At 43.2% G+C, this 14842-nt stretch overlaps 1 protein-coding gene across 1 annotated transcript; it reads right to left on the bottom strand.

Annotated features, from left to right (window-relative positions):
* Nucleotides 1-111: 111 nt before the first annotated feature.
* CHMP5 (charged multivesicular body protein 5) lies at nucleotides 112-14523 on the bottom strand. The gene is made up of 8 exons (XM_025198279.1): nucleotides 14466-14523; nucleotides 10213-10317; nucleotides 8982-9028; nucleotides 7119-7212; nucleotides 6962-7033; nucleotides 3686-3794; nucleotides 3019-3131; nucleotides 112-2028 (listed from the first exon to the last, which is right to left on the bottom strand). The coding sequence occupies exons 1-8, from the start codon at nucleotides 14466-14468 to the stop codon at nucleotides 1978-1980; spliced, it is 594 nt and encodes a 197-aa protein (XP_025054064.1). The 5' UTR covers nucleotides 14469-14523; the 3' UTR covers nucleotides 112-1977.
* Nucleotides 14524-14842: the final 319 nt, after the last annotated feature.

Here is a 14842-nt window from a genome sequence, read left to right as displayed (position 1 = left end):
GGGTCCCGGGCGCGGCCTTCTCCACCCCAGGGCCGCCTTTGCGGGGAGCCGCCGCCGAGCACTTCCGAGGCGCACCGGAAACGGATGTGACGTGTACCAAGGGAAGCCGCCAGTGCCCGGGAGAAGACGTACTGATATCACGTCACGCCCTTTCCTCCTCCAGCCTATTAGCCGCCGGGTCCGGTGGCCGGTGACGAATGGGGTTTCCTGAGCGCATCGGGCCGGGGCCGCCCCCCACTTCATTGCCACCGGCGGCGGGAAAGGCTCTTAGGCTGTCCGGGGGGCGGCAAAATGAGGGGCTGAGTGGAAAGATCGTCACGCACGCACACGAATGACTCCGCACGTTGCAAGAACGTCAGGCGCACGCACTCTGGTAACGAACAATCCGACTAGTTGCACCAAAGGCGGTGGCGCTTCCGGCCCCGCCCGGCCGTTCCCGCCGGCAAACGCAGCCTCCCTCCCTCCCTTCCCCTGACTGAAATGAGAGCGGGTCCCCCCCACATCTGCTCGCCAGACCGCCTCTCGGGGAGTTTATAAGAAAAAGACGCTTTAAAATCAGCCGCTGCCTGGTCTATCTCAGGACGTGCTCGGCTGCCACCCTCCCCTCAGGATCCACCCACCCGCGGGGGCGCAGGCACTAGCTCCTGGCCCGCGGCGACTGAGAGGCCCCTCCTGAACCGTTCTCTGCAACTTGTCTCCACTATAAAAGTTTCCTGGCAGCAGATCTTTTGTTCCAGTTCCGCCTCCTATTAGTGGACCCAGACACTAAAGTCTAAGCTTTCCAGCTCCTGCAAACCCTGCCAACCAAGCTGGGGCCATAAAGTACAGTCTTCTGAACGGCATGGTTCCCTTGGTCCAACCGATTCTTCACTCTATTAAGGAGGGAGGTGTTTTAAAATGTGCTTTGGAAAAATAGCTTTATTAGACATAAATAGCTCTCAGTTCCTTTACAAACATTGGTAGGCTTTTGTTCTTGATTCAAATGCAAAACTGTTTGGCTGCCAGTGGTGAGTAAAAAAAATAAAAAACCAACAGCCTGTCTCAAGACTTGGCAAGGCAATAGTAGTATCATTAGTAGTAGTATCATTAGCACAGGTGACCAGTTTGGGAGTAGTCCCATTCTCCTGGCCAATGGGGCCAGAGAAAGGGAGAAGGCAGTTTGTTCTACAAGCATTTCCCAGAAAGGTCTACAAAGATCATCAAAAAAAAAAAAATGACAACTCTAACTTCTGGCCAGAGGATAAATACAGTATGAGCACTGGTCTGGCAGAAGTGAGGACCTGGCATACAAAGACGGAGATGCATGAATAGGAGGAGAAATTTCTGGGATTTAAGCTGGATGTCAATCATAACCCTGCGCTTTCAGGGACAGCCCCATGCTCATAATGAAGGATCCAAAAAGCAAGTTAAGGCTACCATCAAAAACACCACACATAAGGATCAGCTAATAATCTCTGTTACATGTTTTATGTCAAAATGGAATATGTAATATTAATAACTTTAGTATTCATTTGTTACAGCTATAATTAAGAGTTACAAATACAAGAGCAAGAGTCTCCAAAATGAAGTAATTTAAAAATGCACCCATTCTTTATCAAATCAGTAAAAGAATAAGGAAGTTATCTTACAGTGGGCAAGCAGCTACACATCCTTAGTTCCAGAAAACAGAAATATAATACAAATCAAAAACAGCTCAGCTATAAATGGCCACCACTATTTTTCATATATTAATTCACCCATAAGACACAGGGAATCAAAATCTAGTAGACTGACTGCATCCACTGAAGAAAATTGTGCCATTTCCCCATTAATAGAAAAAAAAAAGGTCAGCAGTATAACAACTTTCTTCAAAGAAACCATCAGCCATTCATCTTGCGTTCTAGGATGTAGTGATAATACAGTTATACTTGGAGGGCAAGTCTTCCAGGATTTTAAAAAAAAAAAGTTAATTTAATTTCCAACATGCTGCAGGAAGACTTATGTAGCGGGAATCTTTGGCAGTCCAAATTCATCCACCAATACACCATCCTACAAACTCACCCTCAAATACACCATCCTACAAGGGAAATAGAGAAAGACACAGTTTAACAGTCCTCTAGCAACTAACTGCATAATTTTTATATATAGACCTTTAAGATTATGTTAGAGTGGAAACCAATAAAAGCATCAGTATTTTCTGTTGGCCACCCAACCAATTAATATTAATATAGCCCCCAAAAGTAAAAAAACAAAAACAACAAACCAAGAATCAAATGAGATCAATGCTTATACAACTGCTAAGAGTTGTAAATTATCTTTTATTTTAAGATATACATGTAATCTACTAGAAACAATCTAATATAATGCAGTTTATGTCAAATGCTGGTTTAGCTCAAAGCATGCTTAAAGATGTGTGTCAATGTGTGAGTATATTTAAGTATTGCTAAATCAACTCCTGATTTAAGTATATAAGGGGTGTACTTCATGATCTGGGGGGAACGCCTATTCACCAGAGCGTCCCATGGGATGACAAGGTCAAACAGTCACAAACTTCTCCAAGACCATTTCAGGCTGGCCATAAGGAAAAACTTCTTTACAGTTGGAGCCCCCAAGGCCTGAAACAGACTGCCGCCAGAGGTGGTACAAGCACCTTCTCTGGACTCCTTTAAGAGTCAATTGGACATTTATCTTGCTGGGATCCTGTGACCCCAGCTGACTTGCTGCCCCTGGGGCAAGGGGGCTGGACTCGACGATCTTCTGAGGTCCCTTCCAGCCCTAGTGTCTATGAAATCTTGTAACAGACTTGGGTCTTGAGCAGAGTGTATCCCACAATCCTAAATATTCCATATGCACAAATCCTATATCCTGCGTTTGTGCAGCAAGTTAGATTAGATGATCCTTGAAGTTCCTTCCATTCCTACAATTGTACACATCTACTCTACCTCTAAGGCAACAGCTTTAACATTGATGGGAACAACTGAGCAATACAAGTTTTACCGTATGTTCCTTTTGTATTAAGTGACCAAGGAAAAGACTCACCTTGTTTTTCGTGTCAGTAGGAGTGCCTTCTGGGATTGCTGGAACTGATGCAGCTTCATCTAAATAGGAAGTGTCCTCATCAGCCAAAAGTTCATCACCCAATGCATCCAGTTCTGAAATTGATTTGTTAGGTAGGATTAAAAGGAATCTCTTCCACAAGAAAACATGCAAATAAAAAAAGAAACTATCAAAAAGTTGAGAGAAAGGGAAGCTACTCCCGTAGATAAACAATGATCAAAGAATTGACTCAAACATATTGATGCTCCCCATTAAGGCAATGTTCTGCACTATACAAAACACTAGAAGGGAGAGACAAAGTCTATTCTGCTACGTTAATGCTGTTACCAGTGAATTCTATAAAGCCAGTTATTTAAAAGATACATCTATGCAATTTTTCAAAACAGGTGATTAGCAAGTCATTCTTTATTTCAAAGATATGTCAGGGATCAGCAACCTATCACTAACAGCAGATAAAATTAGCACAGCTTGGCCTCTCTCAGACAAGGTGGCAGATGTCAATGACAGCCACTAGTTGGCTAGTTCTCACACAGACATATTTGGCAGGCCAGGTCTGGCCCATGGGTTGTAGGTTACCAAACCCTGACTCATGTCATGTCATCTCTGAAACGGAACACAGTACAACTCTTATCACCATCAGCTCACTAACCTGCCTCCAAGTCATCTTCATCAATCTCTGGTGTCCCATAACTACGGCTAAGTGCTTCCTGGACCTCATTGGCATCTTCCATCATATCTTCTAACTGGTCTTGTATGTCCTGTAGTAGGAACAAAAGTCAAGCTTGTCCTTACCGAACATAATAACTGATTTTACTAAGACTAGCTCTCAGTCATTTCAGAATTTCATTATGGGCCACAGCAGAACAAGCTACAGGCAACCCCCGCTTAACGCAGTTTCGCTTGATGCTGTTTTGTAATAGCGTTCATTTTAAATACATATCTGATTCCACGTAGCGCTCAGCGAGTTTCATTATCATGCTGAGTGCAAGGGCAGAGAGGCACGAGTGCAAGGCCTGGGCTGGTACGTGGCTGAAGTAGCGGTGGTGAGGAGCAGCAAGTGAGTGCGTGGATATGAGCGCTGAGCCAGGGCCCGCAGAGGCCCAGGGCAGGGTGGCAGGAGTGTGGGGCCCAGGCTGGCACATGGTGCCAAAGGAGCTGGCAGAGTAGGGAGAAGCAGCAGCGGCAAGGAGCCCAGGCTGGGCAGGGCCCAGGTTGGCATGTGGCTGAAGCGGCGGTGGTGGCAGCAAGAAGCAGCGGTAACCAATTATATTTATTTACATTAATGCCTATGGGGAAATGGGTTTCGCTTAGCATGGTTCCGCTTAAAGCTCATTTTTTTGGAAACTAATTAAGAGTGCTAAGTGGGGGTTGTCTGTATTTGTTTCCCCAAAAACTTTATGTACAAATCCTCTATTTAGCATAGGAAAACAGCAAAGAACAAGAAAAGAAACATGTTGATGATCCATTTGATGTAACCCGAGGGCCCCTCAAAGTATTGCAAAAAATAATAATGATACAAATTGCACAGGTATTGGAGGAAGGGGAGCTCTACAATAAAATCCATGACAACGCAGAAGTTCACACTTCTCCGGGAATAATTTAAAGTAGGGTTGGGTATTTGACCAACTGAATCGTCTGGTCAATTCACTGGACAAATATTGGTCAAATGTTATGAGAGATTGCCAACAGGTCCAAATAATACATAGAAGAAACACAAATTTCCCATCAAGATGTGTAAAAAACAAATCAAATTTTTGTCAAGAAAATTACAAAAAAAATGTAGATTTTTGTAAAACGGCTATAATCCTTGACCAGTCAAAACAAAATATTCAGTCAATTGACAATATTTGACCAGTCAACTGATCAGCTTGCCAACCCTAATTTAAACCGTTTGTTAAGCTACCTCATACTAAACTTAGCATTAGCTTGCAAAATAGAAGGCCAAGCAACAAAATCTGAGGAAACTTGCCTATGGGTCCTGAAGAAAAGGAACAGTAGGTTATGGTATGCCACAATGAAAATGAAAAGGCATTTCAATGCATGTCCAAGCACTGGACACCTGTGCATATAGAGGAGTGTACTACGTAAACAAGAAGCGTAGAGGATCCTTCTGAAGTATGAATGCCTGCCGAAATTTATCACCAGTTTCTGCTTGCTCCATGACAGTATGCAAGCAGTGGTTCCCAGTAATGGATCTATTATAGATCCCTTTGAGAATTAAGGATGGCTGCATCATCACTCTTTCGCTCTTCTCAATATTCCTTGCCACGACATTACATCTCACCACTAACAAGCTTTCAGACAGAGTGGAGCTAAACTACCAAATAGATGATAAGCTGTTTAACCTCAGCCAACTCCAAACTAAGACCACCCTGACCATAATAATTGAGCTCCAGTATGTTCATGATGTGTAGCATGCGCTCACTGGGAAGCAGACATTCAAACAATCATCAGCATCTTTACCAAGGCATACAAGAATATGAGACTGATGTTTAACATGTGGAAGACTAAGGTCCTTCACCAACCAGCTCCTAATGAACAGTCTCCACCTCTGGTAATCCAGGTCCACGGTAAGACTCTGGAGAACATTGAGTATTTCCTGCACCTTGGAAGCCAGAAGGCTGACATTAACAAACAAATCCAACTTTGCCTCAAATGTGCAAGTGCAGCCTTTGGATGCCTGAAGAAGTGAGTGTTCAAAGATTCAACATCAGAACTGAAAACTTACGGTTTATCAAGCTGTCATGATTCCCTACTTTGCTGTACAGAGCAGAATCATGGACAACATACAGGAGACCTCTAAAGTTGATGGAGAAGTACACAATTAACGCTGCCTGCAGAAGATCCTCCAAATCCAGTGGGAAGAGACACACACCAACATTAGCGTCCTCCTCTGCCAGCAAACACCGTGAGTACTGAAGCAACAATCATCCAACATCAACTTTGTTGGGCCGCCCATGTCATTTGGATGTCCGACTCCAGACTCCTGAAGCAAGTTTTATTCCCCCAGCTCAGCAAAGGCATACGCTCAAGGAGGCAAAGACAGTGCTTCAGGGATGTCGTCAAGGCCAATTTAAAAATATGCAACATCAATGTCAACTAATGGGAGACAATTGCCCAGGGCCACCCCAAATGAAGGAAGAGTTTGCTGCAGCAGGGATCTCAGTACTTGGAAACCTCACAACAATGGGAGATGGAAAAGCACGAGTGGCAGACAGCGCGTCTCAGATCAAATAAAAAATCCAGAGCCACCCATCCCACATGGAAATACATGTCCGAGCTGCAGTAGAGTCTGTCGATCTCTGATAGGCCTCATCAGCCATCTTCGGACACACAGATAAGATAATCAAATCATGGAAGACAATCATCCTCGACTATGAAGGATTGTGGAAGAATAAGATGTAAACAATATACAAAGAGAAGTTTAGCACTACAGTTTAGAATATTTTCTTCCTTCCTTTCTTTTTTAAAGCCATGTTATTTATCAAAACATTTCTGAGGGAAAACTGAGGCTATGTGCACCTGCTGAGAGTATGTTTTCAGTATGTGCCAGGAGAAGCCAGGGTATCAGGCAGGAGGATGGATTCACATTATAAAAAAATATGGAAGAACAAGACAAGTGGAATGCAGGCAACCAGGGAAGATCACCATCAAGCATGGGTGAGAGAGAAAGACTAGAGCAGCGAGGTAACACAATCTGATGCAATTTAAAGGCAAGAGTTGGTTGTACAATAACAGAGGAACTACAAATCCAGAGGGTAAAGGTAAGCAAAATGCATAACACATAGTTCCATCTTTAAGAAAAACTGTTGGTCAGCTCAATTATTGCTGAAGCAATAAGCTAGGCACTGCTTAGTTCTGTATTATGGTGACTGTTAGCACATTTCCTCTGGACAGTTTAGTAATACACAAGCCAAAAGCTCACCTCAATCTGATCAATTTTGACTTGCTTGTAAGCCTTCTTCATTTCTTTCACCCCCAGTTTCATAGCATCAACCTAAAAGGGAGAGTGAAACAAAATGGTTTTTACTGCAGCATGCATGAAATAAAGCAAACTTAAGATAAACATGATGATATGATACCGTTGTCTTTGTATCCTTCAGTGATTGGATGGTGTAGTTAGCCTGTTCCATGTTAAAAGACTGCTGTGCCAGATTATCCCTCTGTTGCTCATACCTGTTAAAAATATTACAAAAAAAAATCATATTTATAGCAATACAATGGACCGGAAGTAAGCAGTCTTAACTGGGGAGGGGACACAACCCACAAACAAGATATTTGAAGCAGGACACAAAAAATTGAAGGCCTTCACAAAAAAGGAAAAACTAATGTTCAATTATACAGGTTTTTTAATTTTGTTACACAACCTACTGAAACTTTGTCTATTGGATTGCTACTAGACAAAGTTATTCTGCATGCAGGATTAAGCTTTCACCATGCTAATCAGTGCATTAACCCCTGTTAATCAGTGTTTAAATAGGGTGATCATACATCTAGGTTTGGCTGGGACACTCCCAGATTCCTTAGGCTGGTCCTGGCTGGTTGGTCAAAAGTTCTGCATCGGAGCCCAGCATGAAGGTGGAGTGTCATGGTGTGCCAGGCAGGCACCACTGCTGCTGTGCAGGGACAAGGATGCGCTACATGAGGGTGCATGGCACCTGCTCCAGTCCACCTGCCTTCTTTGCTTCAATAAAGCACTGGAACTGGCTATGCAGAGAGGTGAGGGAATCTCCATCCATGAAGGTTTTTAAGACCCAGCTAGACAAAGCCTTGGCTGAGATGATCTAGTTGGGGATGATCCTGCTTTGAGCAGGGGGTTGGACTAGATGACTTCCTGAGGTCCCTTCCAACCAGCTCAGATATGGGACTGTTCAACCTAGAAAAGAAGATTTTCAGGAGGGATTTGGTGGCAGCTTAAAAATGTATCAGGGGTGAGCATCAAGGGCTAGGCGACCAACTATTCACCAAAGAGCCCCAGGGGAAAACCAGGAGCACGGTCATAAACTCCCAAAAGAAGGTTTCAGTCTGGATATAAGGAAAAACTTCACGGTTCTTGTGACCAGACTCTGGAATAGAATCCCAGTGAGGGCAGTGCAGGCACTTACCCTGGAGATCCTCAAAAGGAGACTGGACACACACCTTGCTGGAGTTATTTGACCCTAGCAGTCTTTCCTGCCTAGAGCAGGGCGGGGCTGGACCTAATGATCTCATGAGGTCCCTTCCAGCCCTAAACTTCTGTGAATCTGTGAAATCCTAATTTTCTATGATTCTATGACTAAGCAGCCTAGACCAGTCTATGGAATCCAGGACTGTCCCAGCCAAACCAGGACATACGGTCATCCTATGTATAAACAACCTGTGGTGGTATAATAAGTGTCTTATATACATATTTGTTTATTCATGACACAGCAATATGGGAAAGCATGGGTCCTCCTAAATGAGTTCCTTCATACCGTGCTGAGAACACCATTGAAGCCAAAGAGCCAGCAGCTGTGCATATGAAGAACTGTTACAGAACTGATGCATGCACACAAATTAGTTATTAATATGCAGCTGTATCCATCTATATCCCTCAAGTCAGAGACCAGTGAAACTTCAAACGATTTACAAACATTTAATTTCGTTTTAACTAATTTTTTTAACTGTAGTACTATGACAGCTTATGTTTTACATATACACATGCACACTGGTTATACAACTGTTATATACAGCAACCTTTATATCCATCCACTAACAATATAGAGACAGTATGATGACACGGTCAGCTTTTTAGCTATGATAACTTCAAGGTGAGAAAAATGAGTGCTTTTAGACAAGTGACTGATGTCTTCAATAATTTAATTGCAAGACATGGCACAGAAATTAGAGTAAGAAGTAGCAAATGTGCCGCCACTCCCTCCAAACTAGTAGTTCACTGAATAAGGATTAAGAAGCTTTAAACTTACATTCGCTTCTGCTTTAACACTCTCAAAGCTTTCTGCTTTACCATATTCTGAAAGAGATGCAACAGACAGATATTAAGCAATATGGCTAAATTTGCTTGAGATACATTAACATTTTCTGCTTTCATTTAAATAATTTTCTAGCTCTGACAAGCCCTTAAGTTACATTGTGAGAAGTGTTCAACATAGTTAAAGCACAAGAAATATTCATTTTGCACCAATCACTATTATTCAAACAGGCATGTGTACACATCAGTGACAAATAAAACAAGTGTTTTTTGTGTGTTCTCTTTGAACAGAACAGAGCACAAGTTAGGAAGCAAATTTCACTGGGTAATACTATTAATAAAGACAGGTTTCAACCAAAAAACACTGTGTACGGTAATGTAGCAACTTTTTTCTTTTAAATGTTTACCCCTTTACCAGTTCATGAGGCTTTTGCTTGATTCAATCATTTACATCAGAAGTAGGAAATCTCTGGCCTATAGGCTAGATGTGGCCTGCAGAGCCATTGGTTTCAACCCAAAGAAAGGGTGCTTAACTCGTGCCACAGCTGGGTATTGTGGAGAAGCGGCAGCCAGTTTCTAGTGCTAGTTTTTTTGGGAGGAGCAAGCTGAAAGCTTCTAGGTTCCTGTTTTCCCTCTGTTCCTCCCCCTAGTCTCATTTGTAGGTTCAACCTTGATGTATACAAATAAAACACACCCTGACCTCTGACAGAGCAAGCCCTCATTTGCCTCACTTAGGAAGCAATGAATCTAACTAAATTTACAGGTCAGGGGTTAATGAGATTCTCTCCTTTCTGTGGTGTGGAAAATGTAATGAAGTCTACAATAACTATGAGAACAGGGGCCAATGATTAGTGCAGAGGAAGAACCATCCTAGCAGCATGTAACTAGGTGGTCAAAGATCTCTTGCCCATGTTCCTCATCTATGAAAGCCTAATGCAGGCCGTAAAACGCAGGGGAAGTTGCTTCTGACTGGGGAACCGCTTTGTTTTCATTTTACACACAGTAACTTTATAAAAGTATAACTCTAAGGACAAACCATTGATATGATACAAGTCTGGGAGATATTCCAAAAGAAAAAAAATAAGCCCATCCTCTGTCAAAGTTACAAGAAGCATTGCTAAGGAGACTTGGAAGAACCTGGAGAACTGGTTATGATACCACTACATTACATGACAGACTAAAAGATGAGTCACTCCTCATGGTGATGCCAGATGGATTCTTCTTACCTTGGCAGGCCCCTCCCTCATTTTCTTCATCTGATCTTTATACTTCACCAGTTCTGCATCAAGCCTAGAAATTTTCTTGTCAATCGACTCGGCTCTGGTATCCACCTTATGTACAAGAAAGGCAAAAAAGAAAAAAAAAGGGTTCTTACTGATGGTTAAGATGATTACCAGGCATTTGGAATAAAGCATGTTCATATATACACAGCTGCTTGTTATCATGTGCAAGCATGCGTACATGTTAAAACGTAGTGTTAGAGTGACATAGCCATAGTGGTCCAAGGGTCCAAGAATTATGCAAGTGGTAAGGATTCCTTAAGGGTGATATCTTTTACTAGACCAACTGTGCAGCTGGGATAGAGTTAGACAAGCTTTTGAATGCAAGACATTCTTCTTCAGGTCTCAGAATGCAGGTGGTCCAATAGAAGATATCGCCCTAAGAAATCCTTGCCTCTGTGTTGAGAACAATTCATGACCAGACATGGATGAGGTTCCTTTCAATGGTATAGACTATTTAAAAAAAATAGACCCTTTTTGTTAACATGTATTGACTTTGTATATTCAGGGTAAAGTCACAAAAAATTTAATATGTAAGCTTTTCATTCTGTGAAATATTACTAGAGTGGAACACAGTCATATAACTATTTTGTTTGAATTGAAATGACACTACATTTGCAAATTCATTTTATATCACAGTATCTGGATGGAGGCAATTTGTCAGGATGTTCATTCTGGTACTTTTATGTTCCTGTAAGACCTCTTTCCTACAATCTCTCACAGCAGTACACTGTTGCCAGAGGCACTTTTCATATAGAGTTGTTGCTATCAGTTCTCTCCACACTAGGGAAGAAATACCTGGTCACAGATGGCACTGAAAAATTTGCAATTAAGCTGTTCACTATGCCATCTGCTTTATTAGTTAAAGGAAATTAAAGCGCATAATGTTTTCAAAGTATTGTACGCTTATGGCATCTTGCACCTTCTGAAGCTTTCCACAAACCAAACACATCTTTTTTACTCAGCTGGCTCCATGGTGGAGTACAGTTACGTAGGCAACTGAATGCCCCCACTGGATAATAAAATAACCATAAGTAGGTCACTAGGACAGCATCTCCTAATCTAACAGAGACTACACATCAGAGATTTTGATGGGCACAAAATGAACAGGAGCTCAGTTTTTAGGTGGTGTCCAAAATATTACTACATTGTCAATTGCCAATTGAGTTGGCTGCACTGGCACCTCAATCTGCAGGTCCACAAACTTCAACAATACATTTAAATTACTGATGTACAACAGAGCTCGCTGTCAAAATTAAATGACAAGTCCTCACTATGGTCAAAAGAGAATCCCAGCTAACATATACAAAGAAACAGGATTTCTTTATTGAATTTAGGATTTGCTCTTTCCTGCTTAAGTGACTGATAAGTATAGGGGTGCTACATTCACTGCCAGAAAAATAATGCGTTAGGAAAGCAGAAACCTTTTTACCATCCCAAACCCCACAAAGTGTAATTGGAGCTGCAGCTAGCAAGGGTAACAAGAAGGGTTTCGACAAGTATGTAAGTAACAAGAGGAAAATCAGGGAAGGTGTGGATCACTTATTGAATGGGGAGGCAACCTAGTGCCAGAGGATACAGAAAAGGCTGAAGTATTCAATGCCTTTTTCACCTCAGTCCTCACAGGCAAGGTCAGGTCCCAGACTACTGCACCTGGCAGCACAGTCTGGGGAGGTGAGCAGCTAACTGTGGCAAAAGAACAGGTCAGGGAGTGTTTTGAAAAGCTGGACATATACAAGTCTATGGAGCCAGATAGGATACACCCAAGGGTGTTGAGGGAGTTGGCTGATGTGACTGCTGAGCCACTGGCCATCATCTTTGAAAACTCATGGCAATCAGGAGAGGTCCTGGATGACTGGAAAAGGGCAAACATAGTGCCCATATTTGAAAAGTGGGGAAAGGAGGATCCAGGGAACTACAGACCAGTCAGCTTCACTTCAGCCCCTGGAAAAATCATGGACCGGATCCTCAAGGAATTCATTTCTAAGCACTTGGAGGAAAGGAAGGTGATTAGGAACAGTCAGCATGGATTTGCCAAGGGCAAGTAATGCCTGACCAACCTGATCACCTTCTATGATGAGATGACTGGCTCTGTGGATGTGGAGAGACCAGTGGATGTGGTGTACCTTGATTTTAGCAAAGGCTTTTGATATAGTTTTCCACAACATTCTCGCAGGCAAGCTAAAGAAAGACAGGCTGGATGAATGAACTGTAAGGTGGATAGAAAACTGGTTGGAGCATCAGGCTCAGAAGGTAGCAGTCAATGGCTTGATGTCTATTTGACCGCCAGTAGCAAGTGGAGTGACTCAGGGTCAGTCCTGGGGCCAGTTTTGTTCAATATCTTCATCTATGATCTGGAAGATGGGATGAATTGCATCCTCAGCAAGTGTGCAGATGACACCAAGCTGTGGGGAGTAGTAGATACACTGGAGGGTGGGGTTAGGATTCAAAAGGACCTAGACAAATTGGAGGATTGAACCAAAAGAAATCTTATGAGGTTCAATAAGGACAAGTGCAAAGCTGTGCACTTAAGACGGAACAATCCCATGCACTGGTACAGGCTGGGGGCTTAGCAGCCGGGCAGCAGCTCTGCAGAAAAGGACCTGAGGGTTACAATGGATGATAAGATGAAGATAAGCCAGCAGTGTGCCCTTGTTGCTAAGAAGAGAATGGTATACTGAGCTACATTGGTAGGTGTGTTGCCAGCAGATCAAGGGAAGTGATAATTCCCCTCTATTCAGCACTGGTGAGGCCACATCTGGAGTACTGTGTCAGTTTTGGGCCCATCACTACAAAAGGAATGTGAACAAATTGGAAAGAGTCCAGCAGAGGGCAATGGAAATGGTGAGGGGGCTGGGGGACATGACTTATAAGGAAAGACTGAGGGAACTGGGCTTACTTAGTCTGGAAAAGAAAAGACTGGGAGGGGATTCAATAGCAGCCTTCAACTACCTGAAGCAGGGTTCGAAGGAGATGGAGCTAGACTGTTCACTGGTAGCAGATGACAGAACAAGAAGCAATGGTTCCAAGTTGAAGCAAGACAGGTTTAGGTTGGATAGAAAAACTATGTCACTAGGAGGGTGGTGAAGCACTGGAACACGTTACTTAGGGAGGCTGCAGAATCTCCATCCTTGGAGGTTTTTATGGCTTGGCTAAACAAAGCCTTGGCTGGGATGATCTAAGTGGGGATGGTCCTGTGTTGAGTAGGGGGTTGGACTAGATGACCTCTTGAGGTCCCTTCTAACCCTAACTTGCTATGATTCCCCAAACCCTAACATACTTTTTATCCCAGTAACATGCATGTGTTTCTTATGCAACAACCCTAACACTCTAGCTGCACTCTTTTGTTCCAAGAGAAGGAATTTGACCACTTACTCCTGCTGCTGGATGCAAAAGTACAATTACCAAACAGAAAGAAGTAAATTAATAGGAATGATTAAAACATCCAATTCAATGGACCCAAATGTCTTTACATTTTTAATACCCATTTATTTGAAGGGCTGCAACACTGATGTTTTAAACGACTGAAATCTAATTGAAGAACCACACACCTCGTGAAGTTCTTTTCCTCAGTATCTCACAGAATAAACAATTCTTGTAAGAACCAGTCCACTATGTGTTACTTGTATTTTAATTGTACTTCAGAATACGAGAATTACTTTGCACTGAACGGATGCTGGCTTAATTCAACCTATCTATAACAAAACAATAACAGGCACGCACAGGCCCTTTTTGACTGAATCTGAACGCCTGTTTAGTCACCCCGTGTTCAGAAAGAAGCTAAGCATTCACAAGAAGGCCACCTGAAAAGGACTCTGCCACCAGTCTGCTTATCCTACAAGCAACAAACAGCAGCAGCAACTGAAAACAGGTACATCAAGGGACTAGCGTACTGTCAGATCAGCCACTCTGAGAATAAGCTAACAGGAAAAGGGATAGAGCAAATCTGTAGTTGCTCCACGCTGCTCTCCCTAGTGCCCTGCTGGGGCAAAACTACAAGCCAAAGCACCATCTCTCCAGCCTTCACGCAAGGCCTACGGTTCCCCTGCTATCACCCTATCGCAAGAAGGAGCTGGGCAGTGTCACCAGGTGTATGACATTGTATTTGTACAATAATGTCAACCCTTGTATGACATACAGCCAATAATAGTAAAAGTGTTCAAAACAGCCGATAATTTGGAGGAAACCAGCTGACGCACCATACGCAAAACCCAAGTCACTCTCAAGAGTTGTAGCCGACTTTTGTGTTGTGTTGTTTGTGTTTTTTTATTATTATTATTTAACTTGTTTCCACGGCCAAATTAGCCGAAACTAATTCCAAATCCAAGGCTCCAGAACCATAAATGTCAGCGTACGATAGTTTTCCAGGAAATACGGTAATTTCGAACTTCCAACGCGGTCATCGCGGATTGCGTACCCCGCAACGCTGGCGCGGGGCAGGCAGCAGAACAGCTCCGCGAGCTCTGTGGAAGCAGTGAGCCGCCCCCCGGCGGCTGGCGATGCTCCCGCCCCGGCCGGGGCAGAGGAGCGAGCCGAGACACCTGCAGGGGGCGCGCTCAGCCCAGCCCCGCGCAGC

Source organism: Alligator sinensis, unplaced genomic scaffold (assembly GCF_000455745.1).
Source record: "Alligator sinensis unplaced genomic scaffold, ASM45574v1 scaffold428_1, whole genome shotgun sequence".
In the NCBI taxonomy this organism is placed as follows: domain Eukaryota; kingdom Metazoa; phylum Chordata; order Crocodylia; family Alligatoridae; genus Alligator; species Alligator sinensis.
Note: the sequence above shows the minus strand (reverse complement) of the source record. Positions and strands in the feature narration are given on the sequence as shown.